This window comes from Phoca vitulina, unplaced genomic scaffold (assembly GCF_004348235.1).
Source record: "Phoca vitulina isolate PV1807 unplaced genomic scaffold, GSC_HSeal_1.0 scaffold5, whole genome shotgun sequence".
Lineage (NCBI taxonomy): Eukaryota > Metazoa > Chordata > Mammalia > Carnivora > Phocidae > Phoca > Phoca vitulina.
Window position 1 is genome coordinate 75,105,129 of NW_022589708.1, and position 23,268 is coordinate 75,128,396.

The 23,268-nt window shown below is 33.8% G+C and overlaps 1 protein-coding gene across 2 annotated transcripts in view; it reads right to left on the reverse strand.

The window, feature by feature from the left end:
* The window catches only part of NUP58 (nucleoporin 58), a 39,741-nt gene that overhangs the window by 7,080 nt on the left and 9,393 nt on the right, over positions 1-23,268 (reverse strand). For both annotated transcript variants that reach the window (XM_032403323.1, XM_032403322.1), the window contains 9 exons: positions 22,903-23,040; positions 20,166-20,276; positions 15,522-15,546; positions 14,372-14,437; positions 13,881-14,055; positions 10,042-10,121; positions 7,896-8,014; positions 7,384-7,466; positions 3,583-3,784 (listed from right to left, as the gene is read on the reverse strand). In XM_032403323.1, the coding sequence (XP_032259214.1) occupies positions 3,583-3,784; positions 7,384-7,466; positions 7,896-8,014; positions 10,042-10,121; positions 13,881-14,055; positions 14,372-14,437; positions 15,522-15,546; positions 20,166-20,276; positions 22,903-23,040 (999 nt within the window). The remainder of the gene's footprint in view (positions 1-3,582; positions 3,785-7,383; positions 7,467-7,895; positions 8,015-10,041; positions 10,122-13,880; positions 14,056-14,371; positions 14,438-15,521; positions 15,547-20,165; positions 20,277-22,902; positions 23,041-23,268) is intronic.

Consider the following 23,268-nt stretch of genomic DNA (forward strand, 5'->3'; position numbering starts at 1 on the left):
TATAACATTTTTTAATATTAAAAACTCATGATAAATATCTCCCATGCCAAAGTATTAGCATATATTACACTCTGGCCACCATATAAATTAGTTTCACTATTAGAAAGCAGAATCTAAATCCTTCAGGCAAAAGTCACGTAAACAATTCAAGAAATCTGTTTCAAAATCTGAATAGTCATTCAATGAGAGGCTTAGTTCCATAAATAAAACCAAGTTAGTAGTAATATATCCCAATAATTGCCCAAAGTGAAATCTTCATGTAGAGTAACATTTTACAAAAGTTACCGTATAATATATTCACACACAACAAAATCAAGTTTAGCACTGTAATTCATATTTTCCAGAATAAATTCTACTTTCTTAAAAGTAAAACTGCATTCACAGGAAAAGGACTAAAGTGCTAAAATTTTTTAATAATTTTCAATAATACTCAAAATACCTAATGTAATTAGTATGATTATTCCTAAGTCATATTTTAAAAATAATTTTTCTTAGAAACAAAAAAATGCCTTTTCCCCAATTTGAAAAATTTTACTTACTGATTTAATGGGGAATGTTCCTTTGGTTGTTAAATACAACAAAACCACAAAACTACAAGAAACTAAAATGAAATACTTAAAGTTTCCTATTTAACACTACATCTTAAATGTCCAAACCTACACTAAAAGCTAGAAATTAGGAATTCCTAACAAAATGTCTCAGCTCTCCTTAAAAATAGCAGCTAAGTCACATGAGAATAGTCTTATTATGTAAACATCAAGAACTTTTAAAAGTGTCAAAACACAACAGCAAAACTTAATCCCAATACATTAGCTTAAAACAATCTATCCTAAGTTAAAATTATACTGATAATCCTAATGTAAATGTCTTAAGCTTTTTAAGAGGCTTCAAAAGCACTGATGGACAAGTGTACTCAAGATCTACTAATATGTCATTTATCCATGTATTGATGCTTATTTCATACATAATTAGCCTGCTGGTTTTTCATTAATTCTCTTTAGTCTTCAGAAGCAATAACCATAAATCATGCAGGCCTAATCTCTATTATATTTTTTCATTAAAAACCACCAAAGAAAAGTTAAGAAGTCACTTAAATCCATACCTCCACCTCCAAGAAAGACTACGCAGAAACCATCCTCAGAAGGTAGAAGCCTAAGAAGCTATCTGTACTTTTCACATTAATGAAGTCAAGAACTCATATGCAACCAAAAGCAAAACCCGACAACTCAGATCTTGCACAGATCAACAGTGATGTATAAAAACAGCACACCAGCTTTACCTAACTGAATCTAGATGGTCTTTAAAATTTGTTATTGGCACTTAAAAAAAAAAAAAAAAAAAAAGATGTCCTCAAAGTCACGAGACATAAAGAATAAGTCAGTGAGTACAAAGCACAATGCAAGAATTTCTCAAAAGGCTGTAACTCATGAAAGCAGTACATATCTAAGAGACCTCATCCATCTCCCTGTAGTGGTGACATGACTGGAATAACTACCATTCTAAGATGCATAAAGGAATGCACTATGGAGCTGGGGAGGCCTTCAAAGAAACAAAAGGAAAAAGAGAAGACATAATGCAAAACTGTTAATACTATTGTTTAGCTTCTCAGTTCTAAAAATCCACACAACTCAAAATGAAAACAAGGTAAGACTGTTTAAGGTTGATAAATTACAATCCTGCCAGCCGATGAGGAAGCCCTTACGTGGGTTTCAGAACTGCAGGGAACACAGAAAGCAGTCAAGTTTCCCTGAAGCGTGGCAAAAGTCACAATAAAATTAAATGAGCAAAGGCTCCTCAAGATGATTACTCTAAATCAAGCTAACATTCTCCACCACGACGGAGAGCAAACACCATACTCAACTCATATTGTTTACCTTTGTATCCTCGGAGCCTAGCACATAGTAGGCACTCATATGTACAGAACGAACTTATATCTTCATATGTCCATGAGCCCAAAATGCATGACCTCTCAAGACTGTCTACATAAGAGAACTAAAAACAACAATGCTGACAAGTGGTTTTGCTTCAAATTTAGTTGTATACCACAGAACATAATTCATTTATACCATGACATTTTAAGTAACTGACCTTTCTCAAGTTGTATTTATTAAAATGGAAATCCTTTATATTTTAAAGAATACTTAACCAAAACCCATGCTTATCTGATCTATTGTAAGATTAATATTGGCTCTAAAAAAGTAAATTGGTATTATGTTGGTTTGATTAGCTGGTTAAATAATCAGGAGAACTGATAATCACTAATTATGGGACTGATTCCTATACTGACTTGATAGGAATCAGCCACATAATGACTTTTTTTCCCTCCATAACTTGAGAATGGAATTCTACACTCCAGCCAGCTAGAGAACTACTACAGAGTGCCACTGTGAGCCACTATTCACACGGGTCCAGCCATGGAATGTGGACGATTTGGCATAAACCAATCATTAGCCATTCACTGATGGTAAGTCAATTCTGTCATCTCCAAATGTGAAGAATAATTTTTAAACTGCCGGTACTGAAAACCAGAGAATGCTTCCCTAGTAGAGGCAGCCTGAATGCAATCTAGATATGCCTGTGTTTTACTCTTTTTGTACTATAATTTACTACTGGACTATATGGAACTCTCAGAAAGACACATGCTATAGGAATAAGCATTACTCAAAAATTTATGAATGAGTAAAGTAAAAAATCAATATCCATTAAGACTACATTTTCTATGTCATACTTCAAGCCTGACAAAAAAAGAGACTGCAGAAGTAAAGACAATAATTTCCAAAAGACACAGGACCAAACTCCACATTGCAGAACTAGACTACAAAAATGTTTCTCTTGTTAGAAGTGGAATTAAACCAAGGACTAAAATTATCTGCTTTCCAGTATCTCACCAATTATTTTCATCATCTGCCCAGCTTCCCAGTTCATACTTCTTAATGTGCAATCCAGAACATCTCAAAACATCTTTTTCCTGCTCTTGCTACTGTTCTGTTCATTCTGAAAAGGTACAAATAATTCTAGCATGTACTTTCTTCCAAATTTGGTTAAGAGGACCTGTACTCTGTTTCCAGTCATTATGCATAAAAACAACCAAGTGATCTTCAACACACCTTCACTCATAACAATGTACTTCATCCTAAATGTGGGTAACTCTGTAATCACTATGTATGAGGAAATGAGAATGCACCATCTATCAGTATCATATATGAAAAATGCAATGTATGGCTGGATTATCTCTGACTTTAAAACAATAAATGATACAATCACGATTTTAGAATCTAATATTCTTAAATGTAATTCGGTAGTGAAACACCATGTTCTAAAGGGCATTTATAGCAATACAGCAAATAACATTAAGTAATTCACAATATTCAATATCCAATTGATGTATAATTATTGCTAAGACTACCCTGCATTTTTTTATCAGGTATGTTTATAATTGTGTCCATCACAATTTTTAGATTGTATTGGAACAGCTACTCATAGAAATTTCTTCAGTGCTAACACAAAAGGAAGACTTAGAAAAATGCACATCAATGTTCTGCATTTGAACAGTAAGAAGCTATAACTTGAATGCATTCAGACCTGTAGCAGGCTGTTGCTGCTGTGTAAGTGTTGCAGCCATGGCAACGGCTGCTGCATTTGGCATGCTGCTGAAAGGGGTGGGTCCAGTAGTAACTCTGGGTGCATTCTGCCACTTCTTGGCTTCTGCTCGCCTGGCTTCAAACACATCTACAGCATCTCCCAAGAACATTTTCCTATAGCCAAGGTACTGTTCTTTTAGCACCTAAACAAAAGAAAAAAGAGACAGTTAATAAGTTCTTTGTTGACTTTGGAAATATATGAATAATCTAACTAGGAAATAAGTAAGCAGACAGAGGAAAGACACTGCCAATATTACACATTCGCCCTAAGGTGCAAATCAAAGGCATGGTGTGGGAAGTGATACATGCAAGCTCTGTTACTCTCTTAAGTATTTTCTTCCCTATTTTTGTCATGTCTTTACAATAAACTGCCTAAAATATTCTGGCTCCATGACGCCCTCTTTAAAACAAGTTAGCAAAGCTTTTAAACAAGCAAAGTAATATCTAAAATTCCATTTTCAATATTCCAGTTTTTCACGTTTCCCCCTCCAACACCCAACCTTTTGATAACTTTTACATTCAAAAGGCTAAAAACTAGTAAATGCCTTCTTTAAAAGGCCTGGGTGACACGGGTTAAAATAAGAGGTTACCTTAGCAGAGAGAGGTTGGAGGGTATAAAGAGAACTTTTACTTTATCAATATTATTTGACTATTTTATAGTGAGAATGACTCATGTTGAGCTTGTGTCACCACACCAGGGGGGTGGGGATAGTGAGCTTATAATTTCAGATTAAGAAAGGAAAATTGCCAAGTTCATAAAGTGGACTGGTTCAAGCAGTGCAACATCTGCCCTGATTAAGGCCATTAACGGGAGCGATTCTACTTCACATCAGAATTACTAAATACTTTCATTAAAGGTTTAATCTAATTTGGATCAGTTTCAAACAACTTTTTGAAGAGATGTAGAATTTTCAGATTTCCTACCATTCTCAGCAGAAATTAGTAAGTACTAGCCTTTTTGGTCTTAACATGTAGAGCATTTAGAAATCTATTATTTACAGTATTTAAAAGTTATCATCCTCTTGTGTGGACATCAGTATTTGATGTTCCAGTTCCAAACTTCCCTACCTCTACAATGTATTGAAGCAGGCCTGCCAAAAACTGAAAACTATGGGAAATCCAGTCAGAAGTAGGGTATGTGATATCAGAAGAATGAATTTTATTAAAATTGATCTCCCCCTAATCCATCCTCCCTTTTCTCTGTGCAACTGTGCAATTATATGCACATACCCATGCAATGTTTGGCATCAACGGCCCATAAATTTTAGTCCTACTTCAGGTATTAGAAAATAAAGACCTGCCTTAGAGACTTGAAAGACAACTGGTTTAAGGAAAGGAAAAAAAAACAAAAAAAACTGACCTCAGCCATGATTTATATAATTACTGATACAATGTCCAATTTTGTTAATGTCCGTGAAGACTGGCTGGCTCAGGTAGTTTAAGCCTGTTTCAGCAGATTATCGCATGAAAAACAATACACAAGAAACAAAAATAAAAAAAACCCACCTCTTGTGAGATTTCTATAAGTAAGTAAATCTCGAAACTATAGCTTGCTCACTAAAAACAGCTGAAAATAAATGGCAACACAGCACATCTGCTCACAGAACATCCTTTGGTTCTTAGGAATGTGCATTACAAAAAAAAGAGTAGGTCAAATTGTCATGTCAAGTTTATCCAACATGATCAGAGGTGATTTTGTGTGAATCTGTCTCACTGTTTTATGGTCATGTTACTGAAAAGGGTAGTCTTCAAACCAGAGAGGAGAAACTGCCATTGAAAAAGCATGTATACTTACAAATGACATGTCTGGAATTTGCTTTAAAATATTCCAGGGGGAAAAAGCATCTCTGTGTGGAAAACTGATAAAGCAAGACCAGCAGAATCTTGATAATGATTGAAGCTGAGTGGTGAGTAGCTGGGCATTCATTACAATAGTGCCCTACTTTCTGTGTGTGTGTATCTGAAAACTTTCACAATAAAAAATAAGAAAAAAAAAAATCTGTACAACACAGACTTCAAAGTATCAACAGGGAATCATCTTTAGCCCTTTAAAAAACTAAAGTAATATTTATTACAGACCTATACATTTCAAGAAAATTCGATAAAAATTCCTTCTTTAAAACTAAATTATCTAAGCGCCATCTTTCACGTGGGCAGAAGAAGTTGCTGTTTAGTTTTCGTTTCCTCGTGGGACGCCGCAGAAATGTCTTCTGTGCTGTTTCTGAGCTGGAGTTGAGGACTTGTTGATTACCTCCCATTTACCAGGATCACAGCAAATTAGATTTAACTGTGACTGGCATGCGAACTATCTGACGTCAGACATGGATGAGGAATATTGCTATATAAACCACAAGCTACTGTGAATAATGCTACTATTAACATGGCTGTACAAATATCTCCTTGAGACCCTGCTTTCAACTCTCCTGGGTATATACCAGAAGTGGAATTGCTGGATCATATGAGACTGGACAAAGACTCAGAGGAGTCTCCTGATCCCGGGACCCAACCGTGAAGCAGAGGCTCTCTGATTTCATTGCATAATGACAAAGACACAGTTTTACAGGCTGAAACCAAATCACTGGGATAGAGATAGCGTGCAAAATTGCCGGGAGGGAAAGTTGCAGGGAAGGGAAGGAGACCCTGGAGAGAATGGGGACAGATGTGAGAGCTGAAGTAGAGGACAAGACAAGGGGGGTTCCAAACTATGGCAGGGGCGCCAGAATGGGGGAAAGCAGGAGGAGAATATAAACCCCAACTATTGCACAGTTTTATGAACAATGTACTGATGTATACTGTTTCTAGCCCTCTCATCAACTTAATTCAAGGCAAAGGTCTCAAGGATGGAATGTTGGAATTATAGAACTGTGCCCAGTAAACAAGAAGTCAAAATCCATGGTTTTTCTCATTACATAAAATTGTCATATTAAAGTTACAAATGTTATCTCCAAAAAAAAAAAAAAACTAAATTATCTAAAAATTTTGGTTTGGAATTTTAAATATATTAAAGCAAGGTCCAAAGTATGCTCATTTCAAACATGGTATAATTTAAATGGTTAACTTTTTAAAAAATCTATTACTATGCACCAGATTAAAATAAAAATGAAAATAATGGTAATCTCAAACTGTATTCTACGCAGTTACTAATTTATTTAGACTCAGGTTTGGATACTTTGAATTTTAAAGGTTTTTCTGACTATATAACTCCAAAAAAGAATTTAATTATATTTGCCTAACTAGCTGGAAAAAGTATACTTACATTTAACATTTCACTTAAATTTTAAAAACATTACACAAGATACAAAATATTCAGTGACAAATTATTTTATTTATATTATTTAATAAACACAAATAGCTCCCTGTATTTAGAAGGGAAAAATGTAAGCATTTGATGACCAATAAGTATTTAAAACATACGTAAAATTAAAGCAGTGCAAAATGATTTTGCTACTAAGAATGTTTATTTTCTGTAGTACTGCTTATAGTGGTAGAGATGGAAACAACCTAAATGTCCAACAAAAGAGGCCTGGTTAAGGAAACTATGCATGTATATACAATGAAATCCTATATAACTACTAAAAATGATGCTGAAGAAATATACATATTAATGCAGAAAGTTTTTTACATATACTACTGAAAAAAGTTAAAACAGCTGATTGCATAGAATACTTGGATCTTTTTGGAAAAAAAAATAGATCACTTGGATCTAGATATACAGATATGTGAACTGGTAATGAAAACTTACCTTTACATTTTCATGAATAGACTGAAGTTGTGCAGCTAAAGCTACAAATGTTTGATAAATTTTCTGCATAGCCATTGACAAATCTATAAAAGAAAATTATATTATCACACAAATATCTATGTAACACAATTGGTATTTCTCTATTACTTGAGTCCAATTTTTGGTACAGTTTAAAGCACAGGAGGAAACAACTACATGAATAGTTGCACGAATAATGAGAAGACAGCACAGTGAGCACACTGAGAGCAGGGTGTCTGCATTAGTCATCAGGGGGAAGGGAGGAAGCCCTGAGACTACTGTCCTGGTTAGCATCATAAGAATTCATAATAAAGCACTTTCTACTTACAGAGAATAAAGATCTAATCAAGGCCTTAAGGAAATTTTCTTATAGCAGCTTAAGACAACTACTAGTAGTTATTCAGAATATCTATTACGTAATGACACCTTAACCTTTCTCACCAAAAAATAGTACTATCAAAAAAAAAAAAAAATCACCACAGAAAGCATGTTACCTTGAGGGGTTATATGTGAGTTATTTGCTTGAGTGGCAAGATGGTTTTCTAGTTCTTCGATCTGCTGTCTGTACTGCTGAAGCTGTACCTCAAACTGCTGAACCAAGACTCTGAAGTAGCTACACAAAAACATTGACAAAGTCAGATCAAAGTTTTAAAAATATTCTTTTCCTTACACTCAAAATACCAAATAAATAAATATATGTCCCCATTTAAGTAGGCCTTTGACTTAGTCTGACGACCTAATGACATAGCACAGATATTATTGAAAGAAAAACTAAGTAAGTTATCAAGGTATCAAAAATAGATGCACATCCTTACTCTAATCATGAAAAATCCCAATTAAGGGATAATCTACAAAATAGCTTTATACTCTTCAAAAGAATCAGGGTCATGAAAGACAAATAAAGACTGAATGGGAGAGAGTAAGGAGAAATAACAACTAAATGCAAAGTGAATAGGATCCTGGAATCAGAAAAGTACACTAGTACAAAACAGATCAGATCCTGGAAAATAAAAAGCACTTTAGTGGCAAAGTCAATAAAATTCAAGTAAATTCTGTAGCTTGGTTAATAATATCGCACCTATGTTAATTTCCTATTCTTGGTGGTTAACGTTAAGGGAAGCAGGGTAAGGGATATAAGGAAATTCTTCGTACTACCATTTTTCAAATTTTCTTAAGGTCTAAAATAAGTTCAATGTAAAAAGTTTTTGTTTTTTTTTAAAAGTGCAATTGTCAATCAGGTTTTACAAGCAAGTACTTAGGGTTCTTATATTTATAATCTAAAAACACTATAGTGTTTACAGAAAAAACATGTAATACTATTACTATTCTGATAAATTTAACTAGAGAATGCCAGAAAGATAAAAGGGACCTTGAATAGCATGCAAAGCCTGCCGAATGTTATTCTGTAAGAAATGGAGAACTATGAAAGCTTTTTGCAGTGGAAAATGACACAATGCACCCATTTTAAAACCAGCTCTGATGGCAGCATGGAGAACAATATAGAGGGATAAAATACTAGAGGAAGTCCAGTGAGGAAGCACAGACCATGCTAATCTGAGTAAGATAAGAGGAGCATTACTGTCTTTGTTAATTTCCTGATTTTGATCATTGAACTATGGCTATGTAACAGAATATTATATTTAAGGAATACACATTGAAGTACTTTAGCATAAAGGACATCATGTCTGCAAATAACTCAAACTGTTCAGGGGGGAAAATATGTATATACATATAGAGAGCAGGGAACAAAACAAATATAGTAAAAATATTAACATGTAAGGAAACTAGATAAAAGATACAATGGAATTCTTTGTTTTATTCTTGAAACTTCCCTATAAGCCTGAAATTATATCATAATAAAAAGTTAAAAGAAAAAATAAAGTGAGGGACCAGGAATCAGATGGACCTATACCACTCACAAGCTCAGGGCTTCACCTCTTCATGCCTCAGGCTCCTCATCTCTAAGAATGGAATAGTAACAGCTGTAAAGGTTTTGTGGAAAATGAGATAAAGTATGTAAAGTGCTAAGCATACCGCTTGGCATATGGTAAGCATCTGATAAATATTAGCTATTATTATCTCTAGCAACACAAAAGGATATAAAGAAAAGAAACAAGATAGAGATCACATGGCAACTACACAAATACACAACCTACATGATGAGACTGCAGGTGGATTTTTTAAATTTTAACTTATCTACATCTTCTAACTGCTGTTCCTGAAAACTTACTACCTATATGAATAAAACTATGCAAATAAGTAAAAGGGTTAAACTATTTCTAGAATGCCTGTTTAAGGAAGGGATGATCATAAAATTATTTTTAAATTAAAAAGTCCTTATTGATAAAAATATAAGTTTCTACTACCTGCAAAATTTAATATAGTGGAATAGGCCCTGTACGTAACAGGCAAATAAACTGTAATTGCATAATAGTGGTTAAAAGCTCAGATCTTAGCTGTCACTTACCCTCCAATAAAATGAAGGTAAGAACTGCCTTCTTAGGGTTATTATGAGAATTAAATGGAGAAATACATGTTAAGTGCTTATTAACCCAGGTTTGCTACAGAGTAAACTAAAAATTCTTAGCCTGTGTATTGTACTGTTTTGCTTTCTTAAAGTGAGAAAATCTAGTAACTTACTCAGCAGGAGCTGTGTTTTCATGTTGGAGTCCAGGTGGTGTTTTCTGGGTTCTTAAAGCTATTTCAGCATTCTTTAACTCCTAATAGATCAGAGGATTAAAGAAAAAAAAGACCAGTTAAAAATACCAATTTTCTCTGGACTGAAACTTCAAACAATGCCACTCTTATGCTATGAGAACATGCTATGTTTAACCTGCTTTACAAGCTGCTAAAACCTCTTCCCAAAGAAGACAAAGTACACCTTTAAAAAATTTTATGATAAATTTACAATGAGCTGCTGATCTATTTTAAGAACTATGGACTCAGGGCACCTGGGTGGCTCAGTCGGTTAAACGGCTGCCTTTGGCTCAGGTCATGATCCCAGGGTTCTAGGATCGAGCCTCACCACAGGCTCCTTGCTCAGCAGGGAGCCTCCTTCTCTCTCTGCCTGCCACCCCCCTGCTTGTGCTCTCTCTCTCTCTGACAAATAAATAAAATCTTAAAAAAAAAGAAAAATAACTATGGACTTCTGTAAAATTCATGAAGTTAATTCATCTACAGCAAAAGACTCTGCTATTATTTTAAAATCTTTAATATACAAATACAGAAAATGCTATTTTAAAAAAGCAAGGTAATAGCAATAATAATGTTGAGGCTGATGCAGCAGGAGTTAACATTCTGGCAACTTACTATGTACCAAGCACTATGCTAAAGGCTTTATGTGTACATGGTCCATCCTCAGTAACAACCTTATAATGTATGTGACGTCTCCCTTGATACCAATGAAGAGGGGAACTTACAAGGACAGGAGGTAACTTGTCCAGACCCAAGTAGCTGGGACACCTGAGACCTGCATCAAAGCAGCCCCATTTTAAAGCTTACATACCTAACCATTCTTATATTGCCTTCTACTGTTCCTCAATGCCATTCCTCTCTTTTAGCCAGTGGTTTTTCAAGACTGATACTCTGGTTCTACCCCCTTACATCCCACACTGCTATCACCTCACTGATTTTCAACCTCTATTTAAGTTCTTATTTAAAAAAAAAAAAAAGTACCTTAACTTTATATTCCCTGCAGCAACCTCTTGCACTCATCTTACTGCCAAACTAAGTCTCTAACAGTCTCTATCTGTTCTTTCCACTTCCTTTTCATTCACCTCAGTCTTCCATCCTATCCCACTTTAGGACAAATGCCCTGGAGGGATCTGGACTATTAACTCTGAACCCTGCCTACCTCTTGCCAGGCCCAGACTCATAATCAGTGCTCCTATGATACCTAACTGCTTACAGATCCTCAAACGTGCCTATTTCGTGGCTCCATGCCTCTGCTTGGTATTCTTTCTACCAGCCTGGTGAACACTCATTATGTTCAAAATTCAGCACAAAGGTATCCTACTCTGGACAGATGATAAAAGTGCCCACTTGAGTTCTTTGTGCCTCTATCATACCTTGTACCTGGAACATGTTACCCAACTGATTTAACTCATTCTCCCTAGTATATTTTAAGTCTTTTGACCCCAAACACTTCTGTTGAAGTGCTCTGTGTATAACAGGTCCTTAAAAATGCTCACTGACTGCATGTAACCTCAACAAACCATTGGCACCTACCCTACCCAAAAAGAAGAGATTTAAATTCCTTTCTTATTTAAACTCTTGAGTTATGTAACCAAAAAATGAAGGATTTAAGAGATTTTGCTTTCATAAGATTCTGGTCAATCACAACACTGCTCCTCAGAATTGCCTGCATTTCCCAAAAAGGCTTTCTTTGAAGAAAAGGTTTAAGGGTTAAAAAAGACTGATAACTACTTCACTAAGGGAGTCAGAATATTTTCTCAACTGATAATTCACTAAACTGTAGTAGAGCAATAATTCCTGAATTAGAAATAAGAATCTTAGATCAAATTTCTTTGATATCACCTAAAAAATTTTCTAAACTCGACTTAGATGACTTTTTCCTTACAGAAACTTTGACTCATCCTCTTCTTCATTTGCCACCTTTATACTCTACCCAATCTTTTAGTATCTTTGGGGTTGGGTCTTTATCTCTGCAAGACTATTAACAAGTCTAATACATAAAAGGTATTCTATAAATATTTATGAATGGAATCATCCAGTGCTAGAGTTACAATGGATCCCATTATAGCATTCATTTCTCTTTTTCTTGAGTTTGCTTCCTCTACTACTGTGCTAATGACCCTTCCCATATAATTTATATAATTTCATATATTTCACATATGAAATTTATAATTTCATGTAATGTTTAATCAGAGTCTAAACATTGTCCACTGTCTAAAAGCGTAACTAACATTTCCTTCCTCCTAGAAAGATGATACATACATATCTGATGATGTATACAGAACGATAAGTGGAAAAAAAACATGGGAGAATATCTTAATCATATTTAACTAAAGAGTTTGTAGGCAACCAGGAAATCTGAAAGCAGACAATAAAGGCTTTGAATTCCTTTTAAACATCATAGTTTAGAATAGCTACTTTAGTAACACATTTTTATTAAAAATATCATAAAGTATTCTCTAATAGTTGACTTGAGGACACATAAGCACATACAAACTTCCAATTTTAAATCAAATAAGTCCTGGGGATTTAATGTACAGCATGGTGACTATAGTTAATAATACTGTATTGTATATTTGCAAGTTGCTAAGAGGGTAGATCATGAAAGTTCTCATCTCAAGGGGAAAAATTTTTTTAACTAAGTATGGTGGTAGATGTTAACCAGATTTGTTGTGGTCATTTTGCAATATATACAAATATTGAATCATTACATTGCACACCTAAAACTAATATAGTTTTATATGTAAATCATATTTCAATAAAAAAGGATATATGAGCACCTTTAAAATTTTTACTTAAATTATTATCACTTTATGAAGAGCATAGCACTCTGATAAGCCCATGTTTTAAAAAGGCATATAACAGGGGCGTCTGGGTGGCACACTTATCATGAGATCAAGCCCCACATTGGGCGCCCTGCTGAGTATGGAGTCTGCTGGAGATTCTCTCCCCCTCTCCCTCTGCCCCTCCTGCTGGTAAGCGTGCACCCTCTCTCTCTCGTTTGCTCTAAAATAAATAAATTTTTAAAAAGGCATATCACATAAAGTTCATTAATAGATGAGGGAAAACTCTAGGGAAAGATTTCTAGACTGCCACAATCAGATCAAGCATATTTTATAACTGTGAAATATAAAACAAATCATCTACCATCAATCTTCCCCAACAATGTAGATAAGAACTATGTACTATATATTTTAAATATATTATACCATAGAAACAAAAAACAAGTACACATGAGTGACAAAAAACATGAGCCTCATTAACATTTTTAACTAAGACATAAGACTAGTAAGTCATCAGAATTATTTATAAAGCACGATACAGTTTTTATTTAATCGCTGACAGATTTTTAAAAACATATTTTTCTGCCCAGCTTGTATAATATAGCAATTTAGCCAGCAGGCACTCTTAGGAAGCAAACTAGTTAAGAGTATCACCTCTAGAGTTGGATTACCAGGGTCTGAATCCAAGGTCTTCCATTTATTAACAAAGCTCTCTGCCCATTTTCTTATTTATATAGATAAGATAAGAGTGCCTACCTCATAGACCTGTCATGAAAACTAAACTGGACTAATAAATATAAACTGCTTAAAATACTGCCTCATAAATAGCAAGTACTCAATACAAACTAGTAACTACTATTATTAAAGCAACTTAAAAGTACACAAGCTATATGGTTTTCTTATAGTATATCTGTATCAAGTCTTATAGTCTATAAAAGAATGATTTCCACTTACATAAAACAAAACAAAACTCTACAATAAAATGACTGTAATTTAGTTTACCTGGGCAGTTTCTATTTTCAACTTGTCAATATTGAGGGTGTTTCTCTGTAATCCACTGGCAGCCAGTGACAGAAGCTGCTTCAGAGCTTTAATATCTTCTTGTACTTTAAGCATGGCTTTTGAAGACATTCTACTAATTTCTTCTTGTACCTGCTTTTGTTCCTTCACAAATTTCCTAAGAAGATATATAAAACTGACTTAAAAAAATACACTTTTGGTTTCCTACAGGAAAAAAGTACATTTACAACAGGTTGGTCAGAGTCCTAGTGTTTTAAGAAGGAAATATTAAAAATTCATCTACAGTTCACATGCTTTTTTCAGAATGACAGTAAAAAAATTTTAATTCCTATTATTCTGCTTTCTCTCCATTTATAAAAATATTAAAATTTTTACCCAAGTTAAAATGTTTAAGAGGAAGAAGAGATGTTCCCCCTAAAATTTATTCTAACATTCTTCAACATGATTTATCTAATTATATTTTACACACTTACTGGAGATTTTCAACATCCTGGCAGATGACAGGAGGTAGATTTTCATCCTTCAGTGCTTTACTATCCCTAAGAAAAATGCCACAGATGTATTAAAGCCATTGAGATTATAAAAAGCTAACAGGTGAGTTCCACTAAAGTATGTGTTAAAGCGGAGGAAATAAAGCAAATATTGCCCATTTATAGCTTTCACGGTTGATTTCAAATCTCTTTATAAAAAACCGTAAGTTTCCTGACCTTTAAAGTAACTTTACCACTTCATCTGACAGGGAGATTTCTTTTCTAAAAAGACTGGCATCTATTGTTAAGTACACATAAATGCATCTGACCAAATGTTTAAGAAAAAAATTAGAAAATACAACAGATTAGATTAAATATTGAACTAAGTTCCCCTGGCTCAAAAATTCTGACTGACCTTTTATTCAGTTTAAAAATATTAAAGCATTCATTAAAGAAAGTCTACAAAACTTCTCATAATGAGATGCTCACTATATTTTAATAATTTCAATTTGTTCTTCAACAAAATAAAAACTAGGAATAGGCTAAGGGAATCATAAATATTTAATGAGGATAGGAATAGGTGAAATTTGGCATGCTGTAATGTAATTATGAGTTAAATTTCAGTCACACATCTGCTACTACTTCCTTGATACAACCCTAAGCAAACCTCAATCTCTTCCAGCTTTCTCATTTATGTAATAGGGCTAAAATATACACAAGATGTTTTGGAGGCATGAACTTGATCATTTATTTACAAATGTTTTATTTAATGTAATACAAATTAGGTGAGAAAATATAAGTGGTAGTAAAAATAGTGATCTTCAAACATATATGATGTATATGGAGGCTTTTCTCCCTCTTCATCATAAGAAAATAAATGGTACTGGTATAGTAATTTACATATAAAAGGTATATATATGTAAAATTGAGCATAAAGCATTCTAGAAAGAATTGGTTATAAATTTTCCTAATAATTAAAAATTAAAGATTTGACCTTCCAAAATCTTTGCATATGTTTATTATTTTATTTTAGACAAAAACTGATTAAAAGAATTTTTCTTCTAAATGCCTATATGGTTTCATTTACTTCCAACGATACCACTTGCCTATAAATTAACAAATAAAATTCTTCAATTAAAAATTGCAAACTTACTCTGGTCTTGTTCCTGTTTTATCACCTAGAAAATTCAAGAAGCTTCATGTAAGAACAGGTCATTTAACAATGTATTCCAAATTCAAGTTTTAATTTAACACAAACTAGGGTATAAATAGAAACTGCTAAGCATTTTTTAGACTGCCTCTTATACATCATGTGAGGTCATCAGTTGTCATAAACTCCAAACAAAACATGTTATGGAGACATGTTTGTGTACATATAAATAGACAGTTATGTAGCTGATTTGTATCTATTTCTTTAAAGGCAAGAATCTTCCTCTTTCAACTATCTTCCATGAAAAAGATTCTTGCTTAGCGCAGTTTAACTCCTGAGAGTTTTACTTGATGCTTTCTTAGGTTCTATCAGTTTACAATACTAAAATATGTCAGATTACCTGGACGTCTCTAAATATTTTACAAAAGCAGCAATTTTTTTTAAAGATGAAGTTATTAATGTGTGCAGATGTATCAACTACTTTCTCACTAACACCTATTTAGTGGTTATCATTAACAGTATACGTCTAAAAGTAGAAAAGAAAAATTTTCCGTCAGCAAAATGCAGTGACTCCCTTTCTCCTTTTCCAAAATTTATTTCACACTACAAAATAAGACCTGCTTAATTAAGAAAATACAGGAACACACAAAACTTCATCCCACCAGAGAACCTTAATGGTTCCTCTTATAACCTATTTCTGCACTTACACACACATTTTTAAAAGCAATCAGGATGATTATAAGTTATGCTAACATATTTTCTCAGCATGTTGTAATTAAGTCTTTTCCAAGTCACGTAACATTATTTAAATGACCACAGAATACTGATGACATAGCTGTATCAGAACCTTTATGTCCAACCCTCTTCTTAACATGAGCATTCGCTATATAAACAATGCTGCTATAGTCAATGTCTTTATCTCCAAATACTTGTGCATGACTTTATTTGTATTCCAAAAAAAGAGGAATTTATAGGTCAAAGATTACATCAGGGAACGCCTCTGACATCAAACTGATCCTTTAAAACAATTGTTCCACTTTATCTTCCCACCTACTATGAGTAAGAGTACTTTTTCCACCACACCCTCAACAACAATGAATATTTTTTTAAAACAATCACTGCCAGTATATAGGTGAAAAATGCCACTTCATTATAATCTAAATTCGTATTTCTGACAGTACTAAGTAAAACATTTCAAATGTTACTTAGACAAGTACATTTCTCCTTTAGTGAACGGCCTATTCAGGCTATTTGTACATCTTTGAGGTATGCTTCTCACTGACTTCTAAGAGCTATTTCAACATTATGCATATTAATTCTTTGTCTAATATATATATTTCATGTGTCTATTTCTAAAATCAGACCCTAATTTTAAGACACATCTCAATTTCAGAGGTTAAAATGTGAAAAAATAAGCATCTAGAAATCAAGTATTTTTCTTCCAATTTGTCATTTACCTTTTGCCTTTGTCCATGGGGTTTCTTTTGTTTACCTCTTTAATCTAACTATAATTTATTTCTCCATATTTTGTATTTCACTGATTCTAAGATCTTTCTCTTTCATAGTTTAACATTTCTGAAATTGGTACCCATGTTCTACAGATGGGGGTCTTTGATTGGATGAGACACAGTTAATATAAAGTAGGAATTTAATTTTTTTTCCAAATAATTCAACTTTTTTATTCATTAATGTACTATTTTGCTCTTTCCTTGATATTCCATTTTTATTATATTCACAGAAGTTTATACAGACAAACCTGTGTACATAAAACTTAGGCCTGTTTTTAGTCTCCCGTGGGCCCTGACTAGTCTATCTAGCTTTGCATCTGTAATACCTGTGGACTGCTCTAAAAGCTCCCTAACAGCACTCTGTAACTGTTCTTGCCCTCCTTCACATTATCTTCCACATGGCTGCCAGAATGCTCTTCTTCAAAAATGTATCTCAGAGCGCCTGGGCGGCTCAGATGGTTAAGCGTCTGCCTTCGGCTCAGGTCGTGATCCCGGGGTCCTGGGATTAAGTCCCGCGTTGGGCTCCCTGCTCAGCGGGGAGCCTGTTTCTCCCTCTGCCTCTGCCACTCTGTCTCTGACTCTCATGAATAAATAAGTAAATAAATAATCTTAAAAAATAAATAAATAAAAACGTATCTCATGTCACATTATCCACATCAAAACCTAGCAGGTCTCAACTGTCCTCCATGTAATTACAAAACTCCTTAAAGTGGCACACACGGCCCTTCCCTTTATGATGTCTGGAATCTGATCTTCCCGTGCTGTAGCTCGCTGGTCTTCCAGCAGTTCTTCAAAAGAGTAAAGATCATCCTCATCTCTAGATCTTGCTCTATGCTGCCCCCACTTACAGAACATTGCTTCCTACCACTCTTCATCTATTAAACCCAATACTGTAGGTCCAGGCTAACTGATATAGCTACTAGAGAAACAGAGAAATCCTTTACATCAAAAAAAGAATCCCTTGACATGTATAGCAGGTTAAATGGAACTGATGTGGTACATCAGGTCATGTATATTTATTCTACATATTCCTTTTGTTCAACTCTAAGGTATAACATGAGAGGAAGACAATGGGGGAAGGCGGGGGGGAAAAAGAGGGGAGATTAACTCCTTATATTTCTCTTACTCCTTTGCCTCAATCAGCTCTTTCACATAGAACCTAAATGCAATTACAATAAAAAGAGAAACAGTTTCATAATTAAAATCAAAGTAGTTGGAGGGTACCAAACTGCTCCAGCTGAGTAAAAAAATAAGCTGCTAAAACATCTAAGATAATTTTTCTAATTTTGAAGTTGCTACAAAGAAAACTAAGTAAAAACAAGAGATAGACCCCTATGTTTAAAAATCAGTCAATTTTCATTCAAATAAAAATAATCCCAAATTTTCTAAGTTTAAAAGGATTTTAGGATAGCCAACTTTTAAAACAGTACTTCACCCTAGAATAGTATCTCTATATAATAAAAACCATGTCCAAAACAAAAAATTCTTACATAGATACATGGACACGGCATATTTTACACCTTCATCTATTACCTCATTCTAAGTTCTTCAGAGGGGTTCAATGCAATATGCATATATATACCCTACTGAAACATGCTTTCACCAGAGGCATAAGAGACATTGCAAGGCAAAACAAAAACTCATGCACAGGGACAACAAAACTAAAACACTTTTTTTTTTTTCTAAAGATTTTATTTGACAGAGAGAGAGCACAAGCAGGGGGAGCGGCAGAGAGAGAAGAAGCAGGCTCCCCGCTAAGCAGGGAGCCTGATGTGGGACTCGATTCCAGGATACTGGGATCATGACCTGAGCTAAGGGCAGACACTTAACTGACTGAGGCACCCAGGCGTCCCTAAAACACTTTTCAAAATGAATCTAGACTGGCAATTTTTAAAAAGAATATTCAGCATGGCAAGAACACAGCGAGAAGGGCATTTTCATACTGGCTGGTGGGAAATAGATTGGTAAAACCTTTCTGAAAAGTGATTTCACAATATATACCAAGGGTCTCCAAAACTGTCCCTTTCTTTAAGCCAATGATTCAGTTTCTAAGTATTTGTCTTGAAAAAATAACCAAAAATATGAATGAAAATTTATAATAAAAGCAAACACCTAGACAGCATCTACTATGTGCCTGGCTCTGCTGAAGTCTTATAATTAGTAATCCTCAGACCAACACTGTCAAGTAGGTACTATTATTTTCCCCCACCTTACATAAAGAAACTAACGCACAGAGGGATAAATAACTTGAATAAGGTCACAGAGCTTGTAAATAGTTGGGGGGATTTGAAACCAGATGATTTCAGCTCAAGTCTATACCCTTAAACTACAATACTATTTTGCCTCTTTCTATAAAGATGCTCAATATGTTGAGCTTCTACTTCCTAGAATAAATGAACTGAAAACAAACACTAACAATAGAATGATGGTTGATTAATGATATATCAATTCATAATGCTGATATTAAGCAGCAGTAGAATACCCCTAAAAGAATTACTGAACTGACAAATACTTGTGATATAATACACGAGAAAGAACAGATTACAAAGCAATACAGTTGACCTTTGAACAATGCAGGGATTAGGGGTCCCAACCCCCCAGGCAGTTGAAAATCCGTGCATAATTTTTGATTCCCCAAAATCTTTACTAATAGCTTACTGCTGACCAGAAATTGTACTGATAATATAAAGTCAATTAACACACATATGTACTATTGGTATATGTACTATATACTGCATTCTTACAATAAAATAAGATAGAGAAAAGAAAATGTTTTAAGAAAATCATAAGGAAAACACATTTATAGTACTCCACTGTTATTTATTGGAAAAAATCCACATATAAGTAGACCTAAACAGTTCAAAGCATGTTGTTCAAGGGTCAACTTGTATACCCTATATGTGTGCATGATCCCAACTTAAGAATATATATTAATACACACATTAAGATAGCTACATAAGACATACGCACATACAAAACTGTTTTTTACAAAAATAAAATCTTAAACACACAATACACACAAAATTTGTGAAACATAAAGCAAACAAATTTAAAAGTAAAAACTTTACTACTGAATATATAATTAAAAATCTTCCTGACATAGGAATTTAAGTTACTGTTAGAATATAACATTACTTACTCTTTTTATCTGATGAGCTACTAAAATCTATACCACCAAGACCTTCATTGCCTGCAGTTGAAGTAGCTGCTGTGGTTCCCAAAGTCAAGCCTAAAGCATTCTGTCCAAGTCCTACAAATAAGCCAAATATAATTTACAAAGTTCACTGAAAGTCTTTATAATGATTTTCCCTTAATGACCAAAGCTCTCAAATGCTTTTAAGTTGGATCCCGTTTTTCTTCATACTTAAGTAAATAACAAGGAATAAGTCTGGAGTGAGTCAATGGTATATATAGTTTGGATGATGTAATTTTAACTTCTTTACTTTTTAGGTCATTTTTTTAAGTGTAGTTGACACACAATGTCACCACACAATGTCTCATTAGTGTACAACAGTGATTTGCCAAGTCTACACATTATGCTATGTTCACAAGTGTCACTACCCCATCTGTCACCGTACAACCTTATTATAATAACATTGATTATATTACCTAGGCTATACCTTTCATCCCAGTGACTTACTCATTCCGTAACTGGAAGCCTGTACCACCCCCTTCCCCCTTCACCCATTTTGCCTGTCCTCCCTACCCTTTCTGGCAACCATCAGTTCTCTGTATTTATGGGTCTATCAATTTTTCTTTACTAAAAACGTCAGAGCGTATCTGTTAATTCAATAAATGTGAACGTGCTACTTATTGTTTTTTTAAACCCTCCTAAAAAAGCAGTTTTAGTTTGTGTATTTTCAGGTGAATACTTCTTGTCTTCCAGTCATGCTTTGGAATTGTATACTTTTAAAATAATCTAATATTGGATGTGTTAATTAACTTGACGGGAATTTACATTGTGCATGTATATATGAAATCATCATGCTCTACACTTTAAGTATCTTACAATTTTACTTCTCAATTATACCTCAATAAAGCTGGTGACAGATAAACAAATAAATAAATAAGTAAAATAATCTACTAATGATTTATAAGATTTCAGTATAACATAAAGCAAATAGTTTTACTATTAATGAAATTTAAAGAACTGAGAGTTGGAAGCCTTACAGTTCAAACATCATCAAAATTTTATACTCCTACGTTTTCTTAACAAAACTTTAATGAAAGAAGTAGACTTCATTTATTTAAATTCTACCTCACTGACAAAAGGAACTGAAGGGACTAAACTATAGTTACTCCTAAGTCATTAATGTATGCTTGTGAATCAAGTAGCAAAATTTTAAAAAGACGTGCATTGGTAAATCATCTAAGTCCATGCATTCCCAAGCTGACACAACTGTGGTTCTTTTTGGACAGATGCTATTTACTTTAGAAACAGAGGAAACAGTAGGATGTACTGGATAAGAGCATGGGATAACTGAAAACCGGATTTAAATACTGACAATGTGTGACAAAAAATATAGCTAAATAAAGGTCCATTTTTTTAAAAAAAATCAATGGCATCTTTAGGTTAGCATAACCATAAATCAAGCACTGACGCGTGTCTAGAGCCTAGCAAAAATTAGAACAGGCCTAAAAACTCATTAGCGAGACACAAAAACAATCCTCCACCTCCCCTTTCTGCTATTTTTGTGTTTTGCTCTCATAGGAATCTTTGGGAGAGATGTTTAAATACTCATCCTGCAAAGAACGTATGTTATAGTCATCCAGTGATTTGGTTATTACGAGACATTTTGAATACCCACAAGGTTAGACAATAGTGACAAAGATAAGTATTTGAAAGATCAACGCAAACTTAAATGCTACAAATTTTTACAGATTATCTTCACCATCTCCTTTTTTCCCCTCCCATTGACCAAGAGATTCTTCATTAAATTTAGTATCTGAATAGAGTACATGAAAGAACCGTTTAATAGAAAACACCAGGTCATACTCCTTCATCTTTCCCACACAACCAAGTATTAGACACCTATAGGTGTTCAGTAAAACTTCTGAAATTAAATAGCCATTATAAATGAACATATGTATTATTGGAAATTCTGTGATTTCAACATGTTCAATGTTGAAAAACATGTTTTTCCTAACTCATAAATTGTTAAAGAGAAATTCTTGATGTGATATTGCTATTTGAGATAATCATACAATGTTTTCAAGTCAGAGGAAAGCTTTTCTCACTCTTACATTTTATTACATTATATTATAGTATCATGTTTCCTCTATTATTCATTCCCAATATTCAAAACATCCATAGAATCCTTAACATGAGGCTAATTTCAAAATAAGCATGTAATGAAAAATCAATCCAAGATAAAAAATATTAAGTATTCTCTGCCAAGTGAATTGGTACTTTAGTATTTTGCCTGACTATAATAAATTTAATACTTGTGTTCTAAAATGTTGTCTTCAAAGCATGCCAACCCTTTCCTGACGTCTGTAATGGAAAGCCATGCTTAAAACCAGGGCTTAAAAGGTCAAGTTGTTTTACAATGAACTTAGATACTAAATGATCCAAAACTATGCAACTGCCATTTATTAAAAAGGTAAGTTTCTCTAGAATAGTTTACAGGCTCCTTAAACAGGCCCTTCTTTGCTTCTTTATCTAGTCAGTCAATATTGAGAAAGAGAAAAATTTATTTCTACAATATGGCTAAGATGTCCAATTATGTATGAAAAACAGTATTTTATAATTCAGTTTTCATACTAAACAAAAAACATACAGGTTAAAGAGACAAAGTGGTCTGTAAAAGGTCAAAATATAAAGTAAATTTAAATATAAATATTTACTATTTTGGAAAATGAGTATCATCAATTACCTGATGTCGCTGTATTTGAACTCTGGAAAAGCGACCCTCCCAAACCAGCTAAGGCTCCCCCTAAGGAAAGGCTTGTTGATGCAGTGGTAGTTGTGGCTGTTGTTCCACCCAAATTATTTAGGGTAAATCCTGTAGATGCTATAAAAAGTGAAATCGTAAGGCTTTACAAGGAAACATTTCTAAGAACACCAGAGAAAATGCAAAACATTTCCAAAAAAAACAAAAAAAAAACCCCTCATGTCCATGATAAAATTCACTCTTAGGAAAAATTACTCACTAAAGATAAAATTATATATACTTAAGAATAAAGACAAATAGTACCTTAAAGCAAAAGCTAGTGACAGAAATAAGAGTTTTGGGTAATAC